Raw genomic sequence first — 21,349 nt, 5'->3', positions numbered from 1 at the left:
AAGTTCTAAAACATGACAGCTGCCGGCTAGTTCAAGTAGATTCACCCTAATTCCAAGATAAAATTGCGAAAATGCTGAGCAAAAATTGTAAATATCGCCTATTTGGAAATCTAAAAAAGTATTTTCCGTCTTGAATGTTGTATCCGGCTGATCATCTGTAATCAAAAGTGCCTCAACTGAATATAACAGGATTATTCGCTTGTGCCATTGTTTTGCTAACACTGTAAGAACAGATGCCTGACTTATCACATCTCCTTATCATATTGATGTAGATGTGACTATAAAATAATAATAATAAAAACCTAACTTTTCTATCTATTGCGTAAATTTCTCATTCATCACAGTCTAAAATAAAGATTGCCCCTACTTCTTTATATTGCAATTATTTGCATGATTCGCTTTTCTGCTCAAATTTCTAATTTTATTAACTTTCTACATAATTTTTTCACATTCTGAATCGGATGATAAAACTTCTTTTTGTTTCTTTTTACTGATCTATGTCATTTGAACTTACTTTATGAATATATGTAAAGAGTTAAGTTATTTGTTTTGTTAATATTTTAATCATTTTGAAGCACATTTTAGGAAGGGACAGTGAAAGAACTAAAACATTGATTATATATGGATATTTTATATTGAATATATATTTTACAAAAAAAAAATTATTACATTACAGTAACATCAATTATGCATGGGTTTTGTAAATTGTACGTAATACAAAAGTAATGATAGTAGTTTTAAGCACTCATTGTACATAATTTATTTTGTCTCTCAATTAAGATTACAAAGTAGAATAAGTCGTGTGAGTGTTAATACCACATTTTGTATAACATATTTTTGCATGAATAAACGCATTTAGACAGTTCTGAAGGACTTCCAATGTAGACACAGATGTGGAATACCGAATGAGGGAATGAGACAAGTACAGTTAAGCAAACAACGCAGTTATTTAACAACGCCTTGTGGAGGGGGCAGTAAACACAAGCAAGCCTAGACCTAGATAAATGCACCAAGAAATGTGCAGGGAGACTTGTAGCAACGATATTCCTGGCAGAACATTCTTGCAGCTACGATGTTGGCGCTGAAGCTAATCTTGCTGATACCGGTATTGGTTGCGGCTCTTGACGAAGAGGGTAGGTTTTACTGTTCTTTGTTGTTAATTTCATTCCCATTTATACTGTTTCATTCACAATGAAATAAGTTCTGGTGGCGAGAGTTCCTGTATAATGACTTTCCCGTCTTTTAATTTAGAACTAACTTTAAGGACTGTTTCTAGACAGAGTCGTTTTAGCAAAATGTAGTTCTGGCTCACATGTAGCTCAGATGGACAGATTGCAAATTCTTCTTCTACTACTAGCGCAACCACTCATCTTGGAGCTGGATTCATTCTTCTCACGATTGTCTTCTATACTGAGCATAAGTTCCAACCCTTTACCTGCAAAGCAGACCAATTTCTCACTAGATTGTCAAGCGACCTAAAGATAGGCTTCCCACCTCGTAGCAAGTTTTTCTCAAGCTCGCTTAGAGCCCTTGTACTTTTCATTCTTTGTATATAGCCAACCAACTTAACCTGCCTCACAGTACATTTGATCTGGTGGAGAATTTTTCACTTCTCTGCTTGTCACACCTCCGTCTGTCCGACGCGCTTTTCCAAATTGGAACAAAAATCCTTCACCATCCTTTCCTTGTCCAGATATCACCACTACCGCCTTACTTAGGATTAGCGCCGTGACTGTCTGCAACAGATCATGTGCATTTATGATTTAATATTTCGCGATTTACTCTCCACCTTATCGGAGAAATAGAAGCAAATTAACTTCCTTTACCCGCAGCTAATTTCTTTAGGGCTCTTATCTTTACCTTTTATTTACGTACCAAGATGATAAGATAGAAGTTGAATCCGCTGCATTAACTACGTGATTCGATTGAGGCCAGGGTCGCTGCTATTTAACCTTATGTTGAAAAAGCATTAAGAGCCCCTAAAATTAAGCCAAATGGTTTAATGGTTAGAATTTTTGTTTTCGCCATTACTGTGCTTCTATAGCTAGATCTGCGGCAGCTTTGGCAGTGTCGTTTAGGTGTAGATAGAAAAAGTAAATAAATTTGGCGTGTAGTCAGCATTCAGAAAAATAATTTGTCATAACAGTTTTGTTATTTTGTTTGGTTGATTATAGAGATCGATAACTGTGAAGACGGTCCAGGTTACAGAACATGTACACCTAGTTTTCCTGTGCCTGCTGATAAAAAAGGTTAGTTAAATGAATATTAATAATCTTTGTAAAACCAATGTCTTCCACAGTTCTAATCGTAACTTTAAGGCAGATATTCTAATATGTGGATTGTTCTAGTTACTGTAAAAGTTACGTACTCTTCATCAACGATGCAACTGCAGGATATTGAGGTGACTGCGGGCGGAAAATCTATCATAAAGCAGTCACTTGCACGTTAGTCAAAACATCTTATTTGCTATCCTATGTTTAAGTTTGAAAAAAAAAGTTAGTCGAGATTATTTATTTGTGTGGAACAATATTAGCGTACAACTCCTCAGAGATTCGCTTTTATTTTTTTTACTAGAAGACACTTTTATATAAATCTGGAATCTTTTTAAACATGGTAATGTTGACTTCTTATTCGGTTTGGATTATTTGGATTTTCTTGTTTTAAGTTATTTCTGTCTGCCCTGTTATTAAGTGAGGAAGAATCTTTGTGTGCTACAATAGAATCTATATTTTATTTTATTCAAGCTACTTTTTGCATCCTTAACAACAGAAGTAAGAATCTATGCTGAATAGTGTAGCCTACATTCCTCCTGCTTGACCTCTACTACCACATCGTATGACCATTGAATAAATACTTGAGCAGCAAACAAAGCGTTCATTGTAGGTGATTACAATATTCCTTCTGTTGATTGGTTAAATGTAGGTGATAACACCAGTGAATCTCTGTCTCCAGGTGGACAACTTGTTATGGATACATGATTATGCTTAAATGTATCAAATAAATAGTATAAGAAACTGTCTAGGTGAATTCCTTGATCTAGTGTTCTCTAGTGATAAAGATATAGCAGTTAATTTGACTAATGACAATAATTTTGAAAATGAAGGGTTTCATGGGCCATTAGAATTTAGCATTAATCTAGGCTGTGAGAAAAATGCGGTTAAAGAACCTTATCTAGTCTTTGATTATAGAAAGTGTGACTTCAAGACAATTTCGAAATATCTAGTCAACTATGACTGGGATTACGTGCTAAATACAGCAGACGTAAATACTACCTTCGATTTGTTTGGGCTAGTTGTGACATAGTTAATCTCTAAATTTACTCCGACTTCCATCTGGTAGATCGACGCTCTCTAATTTGCTACTGCTTTATGGTCTCCTTATCACGTTAACAAGCTCGAATCGCTAGAAGATTCCTAAGGTTGCTCTGGTATCGAGAGACAAAAGCCATGACGGAAGTATACGATGACATTATGGAATTTACTGGTTTGAATACTTTACAGTTTCTTAGAAAAGCTACAGACTAAATTTCTATTTTCAAAATACTAAATAATAATATTAACTGCCCTGAACTGTGATCTCTGTTAAATTTTCACGTCCCAACTAAGAGTACAAAACAAAATAAGTGTTTTCTAAAATGTGCCATAGTCAAATTGTGTCACAGACAAATGATCGTAAATTCAGTTCTTTACCAAGAATTACGGGTCAAGTAATTCATCTACCCTTTGATTTTGATTTATTCAATTTCAACACTGACGTGATCGATCTAAAACGTTTTTTAAATAACTGATTTTTCAATAATTAGTCACAATTAAATTAAATTTGGAATCATTAAAAATTATTAATATAGTAAAGTATGTATTTTAGTTTAAATTGTTCCATTCAATTTCTTATATTCCTTAAAATGCCTAAAATCAATTGTTTTTTCTTAATTGATAATATTGTTGTTATTAATAATATTTTTTATTTATATAACTTGAAATTGAAAAGTTTATTTACAATTTAAAAACAGTTGTACAAATAGATGTAGAAAAGGAGGTTTCAGGCTGCAGTGCCTATATACTCTCCACAACTTTAATATTTACATTGGTAAATAGTCCAAACTTAATATAAGGCAAAAAAAAAAAAAAAAAAAAAAAACCTTACAATTTATATAACGATATATATTCTATATATTGTATTACATGTATTATATTTAATTTTTTTTTTAATATCTGAGAAACAATAGAAATTATTTATCACTTCGCGATTTGAAAACAAAATAATTGTTTTGCTAATTCGATTATTAAAAAAAAAAAAACTGCGTTCAAGATTGATCGATTTACCTCTCTGGCCAGGGTAAGAATTGCGATCGTATAAAATGTTCAAGATAAAGTCTTTCCCGGAAATAACCGTTTTGAGGTTCCCAGAATCACAAATATTTGTCTGCGTGTGCATGTGTGGTGTGTCTGTACTTATGCATGTGTTCACCATATTTCTAAAACGAATAATTGCAGAAAAAGTTCGAATTTAATATTTCTCTTAGTTACTCTAACAGAATAAGCAATAAAGTTTTGGTCAAAATCGTCCAAACATTTTACTGATTCCATGTTCACTTTTTTAATTTTTTTTTTCCATTTTCTTAAAATTTCTAATTGTTTAAACGTAAATCTTTCAACTTTTATTCAAAACATTTCCCAGGGAAATTTAATTAAGGGCACTTTTAGGACATGCGAGAGGCATAGACATACTCGTTGAAAAATTTAGGTAATTTAGCTCGAATGCTTCTAGCTAATTGTGGAATATTAGGTATTTCGGAAAGACGGGTCCTAGCAGGAAAACCAAACATACCAGCCTTCTTAAAAAACTGATTTAATTTTTTTTTAAATATTCTATTGATAATCACAACGACAGGAATACACGCTGAAAATAAGTACCGTATTTGACGGCATATAAGACGCACTGGCATATAAGACGCACCCTTATTTAGAAGGCCACACACAAGGAAAAAAAGTTTCAATAGTCCGCGGTACCACAATAACTTAAAATGTGGTTTCTTTTAGGTCTCACGTTTCGTAAAAGCCAAATAAACAATCATTGAATGCAATTACCAAACATATTTTTATTAAGGAAAATTAACAAACGGCAAGCTATTTTGAACATGATATGTAAATTTCAGTTCTATGGGCGCTAAACTGATCGAAAACCAAAAGAGAGGGTTTTCTTAAGAGTCCACCAGGTCGCCTCGCCCATACGTTCTGTAACCACAGTTTCATTCCAGCTTCGTCCATCCAGCCTTTCGGATGAACAGTCAATTATAAATTAAAGCAACGCAGTTTAGTCATTATTAAACCTGATAAAATAATTATGGCAGATGTAGAAAAAGTTATGTGTGTCTAGACCTTTATCCGGGCTAAAAATAGCATTCAGTATTGAAAGTTAACCTGTGTCCTTCACGTATAAGACGCAGGTAACTTTTTTGAGACCTAATTTAGGCAAAAAAGTGCGTCTTATATGCCGTCAAATACGAAACTGTAAATTATCTGATGAGAATGTTTTAGTAAAAAGTTTCCAATAAGAAGAATAGTCCAATACATCAAATATATATTTTAGTAATTTGAGTTATTATAGTATCACTGGGCTGCCCAGGGATGGACCTTGTAGTGATCTTTTATCTCTTACTAGAGGAAATCAGCGATTATATTAAATTTTCTATCCCGATTTTTTACGGAAATGTTGCTTTTAGCCTTCTGAGTCCATAGAATAGTGTGTGGTGTACAAAATATTTCAAAAAGGATAAAGCGCCGGAAGCACTATACAGGGCGTCCCAAGCTATATGGATAACGACTTTTTCTCGGAAACTAAGATAGCTAGAAAAAAACTAAAAAATACGTGTTCCCTTAGTTTTTTGTTAGAAATCCAAATTTAATTTGTAAATTTTTTTCGGTGCTCCCAGAAGCGAGATACAGGCATCAACTTCATTTTTTCAAAGAAGGAGGTGTGGTTTTTATTCCAGAAATAGGTTCCTCTATTTTTTTAAAGAAAAATTTACTTGAACGGTTTTTTTCTGTGAGCGATATTTTACAAGTTATGAATGAAAACATGATTCTTATAAGAAATTTCAAAATGATAATATTATAACGGTTTTTTGGTTGAATAAGAAGAAAAGTACTATTTTATTATAAATTTTACTCCTCATTAATATTACAGATCATACTCGAAATGGCATCCACCATTAGAGATGCATAGGACATGCTCTTTCCTGCCAATTGTCCCTTACTGCCAAAGAAATAGATTCGAATTTAACCGAGTTACAGGCATCTCTGCTTTAGTTTATCTACAGATGCAATCCCGGCTTGATTCTGATACACCTAGATTTAGAAATGCTTTTAGGTAAGCAGAAATAAGAAAAAAAAGATAAAAGTTATGAATAATCACCTTGTTTTTCAGGTATCCCCAAAGGAAATAGACCATAGGTGGTGTCAAATCCGGAGGTGGCCACTGAATTCCCCCGTGTCGATATAACACCATCTGGCATATAAAGAGATTTCTCGATAGGCAATTTGATGGGCATTTTATATCGACACGGGAGGAGGCAATTCAGTGGCCACCTCTCTCACCGGATTTGACACCTATGGACTATTTCTTTTGGGGATACCTGAAAAACAAGGTGATTATTCATAACTTTTTTCTTTCTTTTCTTATTTCTGCTTATCTAAAAGCATTTCTAAATCTAGGTGCATCAGAATCAAGCCGGAATTGCATCTTTAGATGAACTAAAGCAGAGAATAATAGATGCCTGTAACTCGGTTAAAGCCGAATCTATTTCTTTGGCAGTAAGGGACAATTGGCAGGAAAGAGCATATCTATGCATCTCTAATGGTGGAGGCCATTTCGAGCATGATCTGTAATATTAATGAGGAGTAAAATTTATAATAAAATAGTACTTTTCTTCTTATTCAATTAAAAAACCGTTATAATATTATCATTTTGAAATTTCTTATAAGAATCATGTTTTCATTCATAACTTCTAAAATATCGCTCACAGAAAAAAACCGTTCGAGTAAATTTTTCTTAAAAAAAAATAGTGGAATCTATTTCTTAAATAAAAACCGCACCTTCCCATTTGAAAAAATGAAGTTGGTGCCTGTATCTCGCTTCTGGAAGCACCGAACAAAATTTACAAATTAAATTTGGATTTCTAACAAAAAACTAAGGGAACACGTATTTTTTAGTTTTTTTCTAGCTATCTTAGTTTCAGAGAAAAAGTCGTTATCCATATAGCTTGGGACACCCTGTATGTATATTATCTTCCTGTTCTAACGCGGCTTTTGACGACAACTTTGCGATTAAAATTCAACAAATAGGAGTGTCACTTTACTGGGTGAAGGCAAGGAAATATTTTTTGGTGCCAGATTATCCAGATGCCTTAATATTTTAACATTCTGTTTTGTGTTGTGTTCACAGCAGGCGGATATAATACCCAACAGTTCTGTGAACGCCCAAATGGTATGCATATATGTTTGAAGTATAACAGAGTAAAGGTGTCTAAGGGTACTGATATCTGTTACATAATATCCACATCGGCAAACTATAAATATTCCAGCGCTAGATGTGATCGAATGACTTCAAATGGTCTTATATATATCCCAGCTACTAGTAATACACCAAAATAGTGATGCAGAAGTAATTAATTTTTATGGTAATAACTTAATTGTAATTGATAATACTTTATTATTTGTGTGTTGATATTGTATGCAATTATATTTCATGTAATAAAGTGTGGGAAAAAAAAACATTGCAAATAATAATGGCAAATAATAGGAAAACTTTCTTTTGCAAGCAGTTTGGTATAGGACATAGAAAGAAAAAGAAAACTGAATGTATTCAAGTGTGAGTACATCGTAAGTTTAAGAATGATTCATAAAATAGAAAAATTTCGTATAGACTTTCTTTTATTATAAAGGTTATAACTCACAAATACTTTTCAGACAATGATAACTAAAAAATAACTGCTTCTAAAAAACGAATTTTCTAAGGGATAAAGAAATAGGTATTTAATCAAAAACCCAGAAGACTTCCTAGACAATTTGTTTATTTTAAACTAATTTTTTGAACAAATGAAAATTGGCTATAAAAATAGAGATTTTCCAATTTTTTATTCAAATAAAGTTGCCACGTGGTCATCAATCTAAGATTTCCAAAAAATCATAACATCTACGCGATTAATCCGCAACTTATCTGTTTTGTGTGTAACTACAATGTCCCAGAAGATTTATACCAGTTACTTGCAGTCTGTCCTATCTACCATTCCTTTCCGCAATCACTACATATCTTCCATCAATTCCCTTACCCTACAACTGCCATATATTGTAACAATGAACGATGAGACTCACATTAGATAGCTTTCTTACATCTTTAAAATTAAGATCAATTGCACTGTGTTAATGATTTTATTAGATTTTTAATTGAATTATATTAATTACTACTTAATGTCACATATTTTATAGAAGTTTGTAACTTAATTTGCGCTTTACGTCTAAGTAATGAATCCTTTTTAGTGCAACTTTATTCTTTATTTTTCATTCTTCTTTACATTTTCCTCGAAAATTAAGTGAAAAGAAGATTTCACACCACTTTTTTCTTTTTAAATGGAATCAACTTCCATTACTTCAGAGTTTGTTTTTTATACTAATTCTTTTTAAACTGATAAAATATCAGAAAACAATTTCACGGCCGACAAGGCAATTCCAATACAGTAATTAAATAGGCTTGCTAAATCTTAACCGTCGGAACAGTACGGCGTAGTTGTCACTGTCCATGGCAGGTAAATATTACTTTTTTCCAATATTTATTCAGGTGAGCAGTGTGCATATACATTTTGTAAATAAAACTAGTAATCAGAAATATCACTAATTGTAAATGGTAGATAAATAAGTTGTTTGTCAAATAAAATATTTTCCATCTACTTATTAATAACAGTTTTCATACCTACATGAATTTTAGAAATAATTAATCATTAATTTACCTTATTATAAAGGGTGATTATATATGGATTAACACAATGATTCCTTATTTACAAGTGAATGCAGTGAATGATTCCCTACACTTAAACCTAAACTTGTTTGCTGAATTAAAGTTGTAGTTTCTTTTAGAGTATGTACAAGTTGTAGGCTTATAAAATGTTGGAAAATAATTACTGTGGTCGGTGAAATGTATGAGATACAAAATTAAAATGTCATAAATTGAACTGTGAATTTTCTCTTTTCATGAAATCTCCCCCTACATTCCCGATATTATTTTTTTTCAAGTTCGAAATTCCAGTGACCAATTACTCCTCTTTAATATCGTATGGTACAACCCATCAATTTCACTAAAAGGGCTTTCCCTTCTTCCCCAAAAGTGCCTTTAACTAAATTTTTTTGGAATAATGTTTCAAACGAAAGTTATAGATTTATAAAATATTAACAACGTTTGAGGAAAAGGGTTGAAGCTGTTCTCAAGTAAATGAAAAGTAAATAAAATAAAAGTCGAAAGATACCTACGCGCGATTTCCCCATGCATTTTACATATGCATTTTCCTTTGCAAATTCAAAATCGAAAATTCTAAAGGATCACTACTTCTTGTTATCTAGTATCGTCAGAGAGACTCGGTAATATTTGATTAGTAAAATACATACCGAAGTGATCGACAAAATTATTGTATAAGTTTTGCCTATAAAAAATATAGGGGATAAATGTGAGACAGGTTGAGCAAGGAAGGTAACAAAGAGTTACGTCAGGTATTGTTCAGATTGGTGCGACAAATAAATAAAAACGATACCTCGGGGAAATTCAAAAGAACGGAAAACTGGAGTGGGGGCAAATATTAAGCAGGTGGGGAGGAAATATTCTTTGAAATGGTGGGAGAATGTTGTTCAGTGCGAGTGGTGGGGGTGAGCAGGAACCTGCATGTTACTGTCACCCGCTTCCACCATGCCAGGCACAGTCACTAAGACTATTCCATCACCTCCGTCCACCGTTATAGCTAGAGAGCTGTCCCTCATGCTTGATTGAATCGCTTATAAAGCACAGAGACGATCTATACTTGCTTTTACAGTCTCAACAAACCCAGTTCGTGCTCTTCATAGCGAACATTTTCATTTCCCGATAAGGCTCTACTACTTTAGTCTATCTTAAGTCTACACTTTTTCTTTTGCTTTCCTCCATGTACAGTCAGCATTATCCTGTGTGATTGCTAGTAAAGCATGTCTAGATGAAAAATAGACTCCGCGGATTTTTAAGTAACTATAGTTTTCGCCAGTGTTATTTCATTGAAAACAATATCTTTTTCTTTCCTAAATTATTATTAAAAGTTGTACTTTTCAAACTTAATTAAACTTTCGTTTTAATAGAAGCTAAAATCATTCTCTTCTATAATTCGACTAAAGAATTTTCCTTGGAATTGAAAAAAGAACACAGAAAATATTTGTAGCAATGGAGCGCCAATTTAAAGTTTAAAAAGTTCTCATAACGGCGGATCTATATGCCTTTATGTGACCCTTCCCTTCTGTGACCGTAGTCAATCTCGGACCATGGGAGAGAGAAGTTTTCTTGAGCTTGGTCTCTTGCCGGGATTCCTACTAATTATGTTTGGGTCTTTCAGACTAGCATTTAGTACGATTTGGGAATATCTTGTGACGCCCAATGGTAAAGAGCTGGAGGAAAAGGAAGATTCCGCTGGTATTTAGGGTCTGAATGCGTCATGCAAAACAATCCCTCTAGTCCACAGTTGGACAAGGCAAAGACCACTAAGCTGATCTGCCATTAACTGACTGCGGACCAAGACCATGATGACATGAGTAATGTTACCTCTACGCGTCTGACGTACTTTTTGCCACCACTATGCTGTCTGATTCAGAATACGTTTATACATTTTTAGATGGCGTAAAGCATTTTTAGCATCCAGAGACCAAAAGATCATCATAATCATACAAAGACGACTACTGGACTTTGCCACATGGAATGTTTTCCCTTCTAGCCGTTGAAGAGGCCGTCATTCGGTCTTTATAGCTGCGGTGCCTGGAGTTATCCCATTGCCAGATCTAATCTAACTTGGGAAAATGTACATCTTAATTAAGTGGAAGTTTTTCTTCCTCTTCTTGGTTTCCATTTCGAGCTGCTAGAAAAATTATAACATGCGATTTTTGTTCGTTTTTTGTTGTTTTTTTTAAAGTAAGAATAGTGACGTTTTCAATCATTGCCAATTTCCGTTTGGAGAATCAGATGGCACTGGCGCCAGAGAGGGCTTAATGGAGGGAAGGACAATACAATCAGACCGGAAGTAATTTTTCCCTTCTAGTCACGGCGCTGATCGTAAATCCTTTAATTCGTCTTTCCTGAGGAACCTAAGGAACAACAAATATCTTCTTAGATCCTTATTTATTTTTAGGGAAACTGAACGTTTTCACGAAAATGCGTTACGTATAATGTTGGGCAGTGTGTAATGGGAAGTCATGAAAGGGTGAACACCTGATATTTGACTCACGTGGGTAAGTAGAAAGATGTATTTACTGCTAAAGCGGAACTCCAGATATTTGTACGTGAGTACATCTTGCAAGCTTAAGAGAAAATGCTTTTACTGAATAGACAGGGCAACACAAGGGCGAACGTATACGTGGCTGATTAATATTACTGTTGCATGATGAAGTTCCAAATACACACTGATTCCTTTATTTAAACTTTATTCAATAGAATAAAACTTAATATGAAATGTTTATTATTAAGTTGCCCCAGGCGAACAGTAGAACACTCTTTAACAGAATTGTCTCCGCTCTGTAACAGATCAGAATGAGGCCATGACAACTAGACTGTGTCGTCAAGTTCGAACATGAACACTGAGTAATTTTAGTATTTACCATGAATGCATACAATAGAAACAAATATCTTTGTTTCAATAATAGAATATGAATTTAATTTATTAACAAAACCTGTTGTCGACAAAGTTAGGAACAACTTTGCTGTATTATTTGTGTATAGGGTTTCTCCAGTTCCTAATGGCTTAACTCAGGGACATTTCAAATGTAAAAAATCCTACGTTTGGGAGTAATGTAGCACTTCCGCTTCTCCAAATTTGAATATTACGTCAATATTTAATTCCTATGAATTTTACAAGGCCGCTCATTACACTTAAATCTTCCTTTAAAAGGGAAATTACTTCATCCCCTTCCCAGAATTGCGTTAAGAAGCATTTATTCTGGGACAATGTGGCAGTTATAGATCTATACGAGTGCAATATGTATTCGAAGATTAAAGTAAATCGCGGCAGCTGTTTTTAAGGAAATCTAAACAATACTGAAATATCAATTTAGTGAAGTGGCTATTTTAGTTTGAACTGTGGTAGTATTGAGTCAAGTACAGGCAGGCACATGTTCAGACCCAAAATTGGAACAAGCTACTCAAAACAGAGGTAACATTTGTCTGCTACGGTACGTTTTACAGGCTTAAAAAGCCATTTCTTTATTTAAAATTGGTATGAGGGAGCAGCGGAAACGGTGTACTACTCCCCTGGTTGTGGGCCCGAACTAAAGTTGGCTAATTTTAGTGTGATATGGGGAGCCATTTCGTCAATGCATAATAAAGTAGAACTGTCGCAGAACTGGATGTGGAAATCCTAAATCAGAGGAAGCTATTCTTTATTAGCTACTTGCCTAAATTAACTACGGTGATACAGGGTGATTGTAAGCCAATGACGAGCTACTGAAGGGCGAAGAAATGTCTAGCCAGTATGCATGTTTTGTCAGGAAGATTGTTCGATCCTCGAAAGGATGTGCGGCCCCCGCTTATAAATTGAGAGTTGTCTCTCGGCCGCCCCGCCGGTCTACAGTTGGCAGAACTGGAGAAGAGGAAGGAGAGGGGGCTCCAGCTTGTGCTTGGGACCAGGAGTCAGTTGCCCCTTGGGCTTCTCAACTAGTCACTACGAAGGAAGTGTACGTCTTTGTTCTTTTCTGCTGTCCGCCCGCCATGATGGCGCTCTAAGCGTGGGTCGGCTTGACCTGTGTTGTGTGAATCAACAGACTATATGTCATTTTATTCAGAATCAAGTTGTGCACATACCAAGTGTTAATGTCATGTCAATTAATCGTTAATGTTATGCCAATTAAGTTTGATTAATCTAAGTAAGTCGAAACATTGTCAATTTATTTTAAGTAAGTCATTATGTCCTGGATCATGATCCTCCCAATCTGCCATGCAAGTTCAAAAAAAAAGTTTATTGTGTCTGTTTAATTTGTGAAGGTATTCTGAGTGTCGGTGGCGTCCCCCACCCTTCCAACCAGTTAATCTTAATTAGCCATAATTCTCCTTTTTCAGTTCTGCTCTCCCAATTTCTTTCCTTTTAATATCATTTCATTTCCCTAATTGCCCCCTCCGCCTTTAGACTGTTTTTCAAAGATCACTGCACGAATGGCGACAGCGTGAGTTAGCTGTTTGAAGACTTTGCCGAGAGCCTGACACCCAGACTTCAGTTAATAGACAGTAATGGAGGAGTTGCTCTAACTGTGGATGCTGACAATAGATCCTCTTGGTCGTGGCATAATCTATTATTGTTTAGGATCTCCAACACGATTTCCACAGTCTTGCAGAGCCGGACTGAGCATTTTCCAAGATGATTTTCACCTCCCTATAGACTTTCTACAACTTCTTCTACCAGGAGGCAACGTTTCAAGGATCCTATCCTGGAATATGGGGCAGCAGCTCCAACCAAGACCAGATTCCTTCTTTCTGGAACTTGGCCCACTGTGGTAGCGATGAATCTAACAATTTTTTGATTATATAGTTTGCGTAAAGCGTTCTACTGTTCGGTACGTATTACGCCGTGATGTGTACAACCATACTGGGTCATGCAAAGCGCATTTTTGTTAGATCACCTTTTAACATTTCAAATAATATAATTTCCTGTAACGAGTAGTAAGTTGTAGAAAAAAGAAAAATGAAGTAACTGGAATACAGTGGCTGCCAAAAGCTCAAAAATGAAAAATTTATATCACAAAAATTTGGTATTGCCAAAGTAGATTACTTAGGAGAATGGCAAATAGAAAAGATGAGGGGGGGCCGAAATTTAGTGTTTACCCGAGAGCGGGCGAACTTCAAAGGCCGTGCAGGGCACCTCCTGCAGTACAAAGGGAATACGGAGAACTTAATTAATATTTCCTTTACCTTTAGTGGAAACTGGAAAAGCTGCTTTATTTTTATCTCCCATTTCCTTTTCTAGTTTCTTCAGGTATTCAGTTTATTTGCATTCTCCACGATATCTGTTTATCTTTGGATTTATTTTTGTTTTTATTATGTACTTTTCAACGTCGGGTCATTCCATGTCAAATCAACACGGGGTCTGAACCTCACCATCACGGATTTTCTTGAAATTTGGCACATGTGTACTATTGGAATAGACTTGGAAAAATATGAAATTTTACTGTGATATGTCAACTGGTTTATGAGTTACAGGGCTGTAAAGTTGCCAAAAATGGGCTGAAAAACAGGGAACCCCGTGTTTTTGAATTACTGTAGAAGCTTTCCTAATTGAGCTACAGACTTGGGATTGGTGTCATTTTATAGCATATATGATGCCCTTTCCTGTGATATGCGACACCATATGGGTTAGGATAAATAAAGTTTGTTAAATTTAAATTTAAAATTTAAATTTTAAATTTTTTAAAAAGTACATATTTTAAAATTTTAAAATTAATTCTATGAATAGATAGTAGTGTTATGAATCACTGGCCAAAATATTAATTTGGGACGACAATGGCTTCATTGTTAAAAAAAATTAAGACTAAAGCTCCAATCCGATTAATTCAACTCTGAATTCATGTTAATACAATAATGCTAATAATAATTCCACTAACAAGTCCAAAGTAAAACATACTATTAAGTAATAGGATCTCTTTATTATTTTAAGCTTGAAAACGCTTCATTTGTTTGACATGCGTCACTTTCTAGTAGGACATATGTAAGTTCTTCCAGTCAGAGTCACAGGATCAATTTTTATCAAAACATCCACTACTGAGACCCTAAGAATATCGGCATTTCTTGGATGCGAGATGATTTAGAGGGACCAGCTGGATGAAGAAAAGTTACTTTTACTTCATCAAGTTCTTCATTTTTCTCTAAAAAAATATCCAAGCCACCAGTTTCTTTATAGACTACACTGATATAACCTGATATGTCGGCTAATTTTAGTTTATCAGGGAATTTTGAAACTTCCATTTCGCAAGCTTCTGAGTTCATAGAAAAGTTTTTAACCAATATTTTGGATTTACTTCTGGGAATGAAAGCATGATATTGCTGTGTTCCTTTAATAGCCAATGCTTGAGCAAACCGATTTTTTAAAAAATACTCAGATTCAACATAGTCTTCCTGGGTTGAATATGCAATGTCTATGTTGGTGATGTTTTCTACTGCCCACTCAAAAAGTTGTAGTGAAGTTTGAATTTGATTTTCATAGGGTCGTTGCAAACTGGCATGAGCTGCCAGTCTCTTTACCGAACCCCCTACGCAATCACAAGGCCCTTTGCCGACTTAAACCAACTTAAAGAGGCTGATATCTCAGCCAAAGAAGACTATTCTTGAACAAAGATATTGAATTGAATTATTTTTGTATAATTTGATTAACTGCATAATTTCATTAAAATAATGTATTATAATTAATATGAATAATTACTGTAATCATAATTATTAATTCTAAAAATGATTTCAAAATCAATATTTTAAATCTTAATAATTATTAATTATGATTCATTGATTCATTATTACTATTTTCAATTAATTTATTACTTTAATTTTATTAAAATATATTTTCCATGAAAAGGAGCTTTAGTCTTAAATTTTTTTAACAATGAAGCCATTGTCGTCCCAAATTAATATTTTGCCCAGTGATTCATAACACTACTAGCTATTCATGGAATTAATTTTAAAATATGTACTTTTTAAAAAATTTAAAATTTAAATTTTAAATTTAAATTTAACAAACTTTATTTACCCTAACCCATATGGTGTCGCATATCACAGGAAAGGGCATTATATATGCTATAAAATGACACCAATTCCAAGTCTGTAGCTCAATTAGGAAAGCTTCTACAGTAATTCAAAAACACGGGGTTCCCTGTTTTTCAGTCCATTTTTGGCAAATTTACAGCCCTGTAACTCATAAACCAGTTGACATATCACAGTAAAATTTCATATTTTTCCAAGTCTATACCAATAGTACACATGTGCCAAATTTCAAGAAAATCCGAGATGGTGAGGTCAAAAATGGTCTTTTTTTGTGTTGATTTGACATGGAATGACCCCGTCGTTAAAATTCAATCTACAATTTTCTTTGGCTAGGAAAATTGTTTAGTTTGTGCGGTCTATTTAACTAATGAAATTAGAACTTTAAGATTGGTAAAGCTTTACTTTTCCTTTCATTGATAAGTGAAAAGTTGTATTTTGTCTCAGAAAACTGCGTTCTGTGTCCGCTGAGTCCGGAAAAGCTGTTTCCTTCTCTCACATTATTAGAAGCAATTGTGTAGAATCACCAACATTCAGTTTTCTCCAGAAATATTCCTTCTAGAGCCTCGGAGGTTGAAAAAGATTATTTTAGAATATTACATGTGCCTCCGAAGCTATTCCAACTTATAAACTAAATTCAACTAGTTGCAATAACAATAATATAATGCCACCTGAACAAACTAACATAATGGAAACAAGGAAAAACAATAATAACAAATATTTAAATTAATTATTTCATATTTTTTTATATACTATTTTATAATTTAATTAAATTAAATAATATAATTTTACAAAAAGGTGCTCATACTGTTTTTAATTTATTTGGGCCCTTTTTTAATGTGATTCTTTTAATTAAATAAATGATTTCTCTCAGTTTGCATAAATAAAATTATATTCCATTATTTAATTGGTTATAGAGGAGAGGACATTCTGTGTATGACCTAAATAAGCAGGAACAGTAATGGGGAAATTATCTTGAGATTAGACCCAAAGGACAGTCACATGCATTCATTAAGGATAGATGCATTGGAAAGTAATGGAAATGGCGTCACGGACATAGAAAGTAGGAGTCACGTGAAGCTGGGAATTCATGATATCATTTTAATTAATAATGAAGGCACGGTTAGGGAATTAGTGCAGGACCTCCATTGATTCCCGTGACTGGGGCGCAGCCATGAAGTGGTCCATTTGAGAGGTCGTTGGGCATCTAGCGATTCTACACCTTCCATGCTAGTGGCGAAGATCTGGAGGACTATTCCACGAGTCAAAACTCCAACTCCAACCCTGGAAGTTAGTGACTGCTACCTCTAGCCTCCGAAAGACAATACCTCTTGGTGGGTAACTGACCTCTGGTCTTCTTAACCCAGACCAGCCCTATGCCTAGGCCAACTTAGTTCTTCTAACTTTGAGCCTATTTTACTTTCTCTTTCAATCATCTCAAAATTTCGATTCCGAGTTTTGACGTCCTCTGAGATCGAAAATTTTTTTTTTTAGAACATGGTCCGTGTATGCGAGTGAGTGTGTATGTGAACCAAATATCTGAAATAATAAAAATTGCTGAATCTTGGTTTATGAATTGGGTTCCATTAGGAGGCGTGACTGTAACCTCCCTAAATCCCAGATTGTGGGATAGATTACAGGTAGTACCCATTCACTAAATTAATTTTTCACTTTTTTGAGATTTTCTCACATTTCCTCTTAAAAAAATTGAATCTTTAATGCAATAGTATTGGTCTACAACTTTCATTTAAGACCCTTGGGAGAGAACCCTAACCTTATCCTAAAGTACCTTTTCATTATAAGGTACAGTCCTGTTTACATTTTATAAACAGGAGTTTAATGTGTTGCTACAATCCCAGAACTGTGGAAAAATCCAAAAGCAAAAGAAGTTTTTGATAGAATAATTTTTCTGGATAAATTCTGATCAATGATCAAATTTGATCATTTTGCGGTATGAGTTAAAATGTTCCTTTAAGTCAACAACTCGAGCATTGTAGTAAAGGGTGCTCACGCCATTAAAGAACGATTGACAGTGGGTAGGTCAAGCTATTGTGCCGTCTATTACAGGAAGTCAAAAAACAATCACTTCATCATTCGGTCTATGAGTTGTCCAATAGGAAGCTTCTGGCTCTTCAACTTTCCCTCTTCTCATGCACGATGAAAACACCAAATATTGATCTGCGCAACTACAGAAATTCCTCGGGATAAGAGAAAGTCACGGGGAAAGGAATTCCTCACATATAGGCGAGTGTGTTAATGAAGAGTAGGCGTATCAGTGCGTCTATTTTTAGATTAACTTCATCTTAAATTAGTTTAAGATTGTTGATGAGCTAGTAGATTGCAGCATCTCTGCAATAAAACATAAGATGAGTGGGGAGATAAGAAAATGGAGAAGCGAGCGGAAGTGAACTGAAAGAAAAAAAAAGGCGGAAGAGCGAATGTTAACTGCGAAATAGAAATGAAACATTATTTCTGTGGAAAACAAATAGGAAGGAAATTGCATTCCAGCTTTGTTTCCATGATAGGTGGTGGGGGAACGCCTCCATGCAGTAGTTCCTTCGGGAGACGCCAGTTTAAAAAAGATAGCCTTATTTGAAAGAGTAGGGTCCCAGTGACGGATTGCCTAGAAGTGGCTGTAAGTTTGGCCCGCTGTTCACCAGAGAGAGCTACCGTCTCCTCCCTTCGCGCCTGTCTCTGCAATACCCTGAAGGTTGGCTGGAAGGAACGCCAGCTCCTGTTGAGAGGATTGCCAACAGTAATAAGACTCCTTTCTCTTAACCCCTGCTCACGTCCTTTCTCTCCGCCCATCTACACTTCCGTCATGGCGACATCACTTCCTCTTCACTCCCATGGATCACATCCCTTTTGGCTTCAGTCGTTTTTCTTTTTAAAGTCAACCCTAAAAAGAATGAATGAAAACAAAGGTATTTGAGCCCGCCCGTTTGATTGGTGGGTGCGCTGCCAGTGGAGAGTTTGTCGTCGGTTCATTTAAAACGTTTCTCGATCGATTTAGAAGTGAAATGAAAAACTATTTCCTTTGGATAAAACTTTCTCTTACTAAAATTGGTTGGAAAAAAACTAGAAAACTTCCACCTATTCAGTGTAAATTTCCCATCAAGTTTCCTTAAAGAAAGATTGTGACTAGATCTTTCAGAATTAATTTACCCTTATTGCTCCAAACTGAAGTGACTTAAAGAGGACGAGGATTCCTTTTAGAGTATCTGTTCAGTTTTCAGTTCCAATTATAGTATAACTGTGACATCATGTACTAAAGTAGTGGGGGAACATGCGCTGTTCTGCAGCGAGGGAAATTGGACAGTTTCATTCTTAAGGCGTCTTCGCAGTTTGAACAAAATAGAAAGATTTTGTTCTTCTCTCATTCTTTCTGATAAGAAATATGTATTTATATATAAACTTTAATAAATTATATGATCAACTCAGAATGAAAACAAAATCAAAATAACCCAGATACGAGTATAATGCGCTTCTGTTAACTTACAACGCAGTTTAATATAATCGTGTGTAGGTGTTTTGCTGCCTTGCCGTGCATAGCACCGGAATACACCATCAAAGGCTTACTATTTCTTTGAAGAATAGTTCCGCCCGCACTATTACGCAGAAATCGCCGAAATTTGAAGAAATCTCGAGGTCTTTTACTTCTCTCCTTCCCCTCTTCACCACTCAGACATCCTCCTGTCGATTCTACTACAACTGCTCAACTTACCTGTGTCTGTTTTTACATCATAACCGAGGAACACAATTTTCGTTTCACTCTTGACGGTAACTCCTAAATTAGTACCTCAAACTGTTACTGTAAGAAAGCAATGATAATCTTGTCATGGAATTGACAGACAAATTTTCTAAGAGGTAAGTTGAAACTACACTAAGATCCTGTTCAAAATAACTGAGTGGTGAAATTGATTGCGCTTTGCGGTTCAGTTGAAAGTGAAAAAAACCATCTCACTGAATTGATTCTTCAGTTTGTTGCATTTTTTTTCGAAACAGTAATCAAACCTTTCCTTTAAAAAGTATTGTTCACACTACATCCACAAGTGTAAATATGAAACCAACTGTAAAATTATAGTAAAAGCACCAAGTTTAAATAAAATATAAACAGCTGTAAGTGTAAGTCATCAGAGTGTTCACATTGGTTAGATTTTTGTTTAATTTGAAGAATGTGTCAGTGGCTGGCTGAGAATAACCATTAATATGAAGGTTTTTGCGGCTGGTTATAACAATGAAACAAGGAAAGTTTAATACAGGTGGAGAATATTTGATGAAGATTAGAGTGTGCGGGTCCAGTCTAGAGAGAGAGAGATAGAAAATTGAAAATTTAAAGCGGAAGAGGCATAGGAGGTGGGCCACAACTGGTGGAGGCGGAGGACATTACTGCTCCCTTGCTGGGAGCCGCCTCTGCAAGGTAATTATTCCTTACAAAAGCCTTTTTTAAGTGGACTGTAATTAAAAGGGGGTAGAAGTTTGAAGTTGAGGGACCGTGGCTGGCGCCCCCGCACGCTTCGATTTTTATTTCTCGCCGAATACAATATTTCCACTCTCCCATGTATTGTCAGATTCTCATTCTTCATTCACACAATCTCGTTTAGTCGTCCTACGCTTTGTTATTTCTAACTGTGAATTAAAAGCGACAGAATTGTGTGTAAAACTTCATCGTCGTTTTCTTTACTCTTCCCGCTCTAATTTCTGGGTGTTCAGAATAAAAAACAATATTTCTCAAATTAAACGTTAAAAAGTGATGGGATCTCATCTTACACATTTCATGTAGGGAGGTTTTATTCCCTAAATAAGTTCAAAGTTGTCCGCTAGAGTAGAACTAATCCAGAGAACAGAGTTGGGGGTGACTGCACGTTGCTCCAGCTTTAAAGGGAAGCCGACAGCCGGTAAAAATACATTCTTTGATGTACCCGGAAGTGAACAGTATTAAAAAGAGAGACCGAGCAACGCAAGGCCGCTACTGTTTGAAAAATACCTCGTCCGCCTCAGCGGAACCCCTTGATAAATAATAGCATTGTTTTGATGTCGAATAGGAATAGGGATCTAATATCTAAAAGAGATTAATTTAAATGATGATACAGATTAAACTATTTTCCCATTACTTAAGGAAGGCGTGTAGGGTCCACTATGTCCTCCAGACATCTAGGATCAAAATAAGTTGTCAAATATCCATTCAAAACGGATTTCCTAGTCACGCCACTGCGAGGAAAACTTTGAGTAACACTTTTTTTGGGGACACTCGCTCAATGTACACCAAACAACTAAACTTCTTTTTGCAACCGACCAAAAAGCTGATTGGCTCCGATCCTTCTAACAGTTAAGACCAAAATAT

The 21,349-nt window shown here is 35.1% G+C and overlaps 1 protein-coding gene across 1 annotated transcript; it reads left to right on the top strand.

Annotated features, from left to right (window-relative positions):
• Positions 1 to 990: 990 nt before the first annotated feature.
• LOC141448395 (uncharacterized) lies at positions 991 to 9,233 on the top strand. Its single transcript, XM_074116750.1, has 4 exons — positions 991 to 1,133; positions 2,175 to 2,249; positions 2,349 to 2,444; positions 7,444 to 9,233. The coding sequence occupies exons 1-4, from the start codon at positions 1,073 to 1,075 to the stop codon at positions 7,650 to 7,652; spliced, it is 441 nt and encodes a 146-aa protein (XP_073972851.1). The 5' UTR covers positions 991 to 1,072; the 3' UTR covers positions 7,653 to 9,233.
• The last annotated feature ends 12,116 nt before the right edge of the window (positions 9,234 to 21,349 follow it).

This window comes from Rhodnius prolixus, unplaced genomic scaffold, assembly GCF_049639745.1.
Source record: "Rhodnius prolixus isolate KJV_2025 unplaced genomic scaffold, Rpr scaffold_25, whole genome shotgun sequence".
NCBI lineage: Eukaryota > Metazoa > Arthropoda > Insecta > Hemiptera > Reduviidae > Rhodnius > Rhodnius prolixus.
Note: the sequence above shows the minus strand (reverse complement) of the source record. Positions and strands in the feature narration are given on the sequence as shown.

Coding starts and splice junctions, on each gene's coding strand:
- LOC141448395 (XM_074116750.1), top strand. CDS start 1,073: ATGTTGGCGCTGAAGCTAATCTTGCTGATACCGGTATTGGTTGCGGCT. Junction 1,134..2,174: donor TGCGGCTCTTGACGAAGAGG/GTAGGTTTTACT, acceptor GGTTGATTATAG/AGATCGATAACTGTGAAGAC. Junction 2,250..2,348: donor TGTGCCTGCTGATAAAAAAG/GTTAGTTAAATG, acceptor GGATTGTTCTAG/TTACTGTAAAAGTTACGTAC.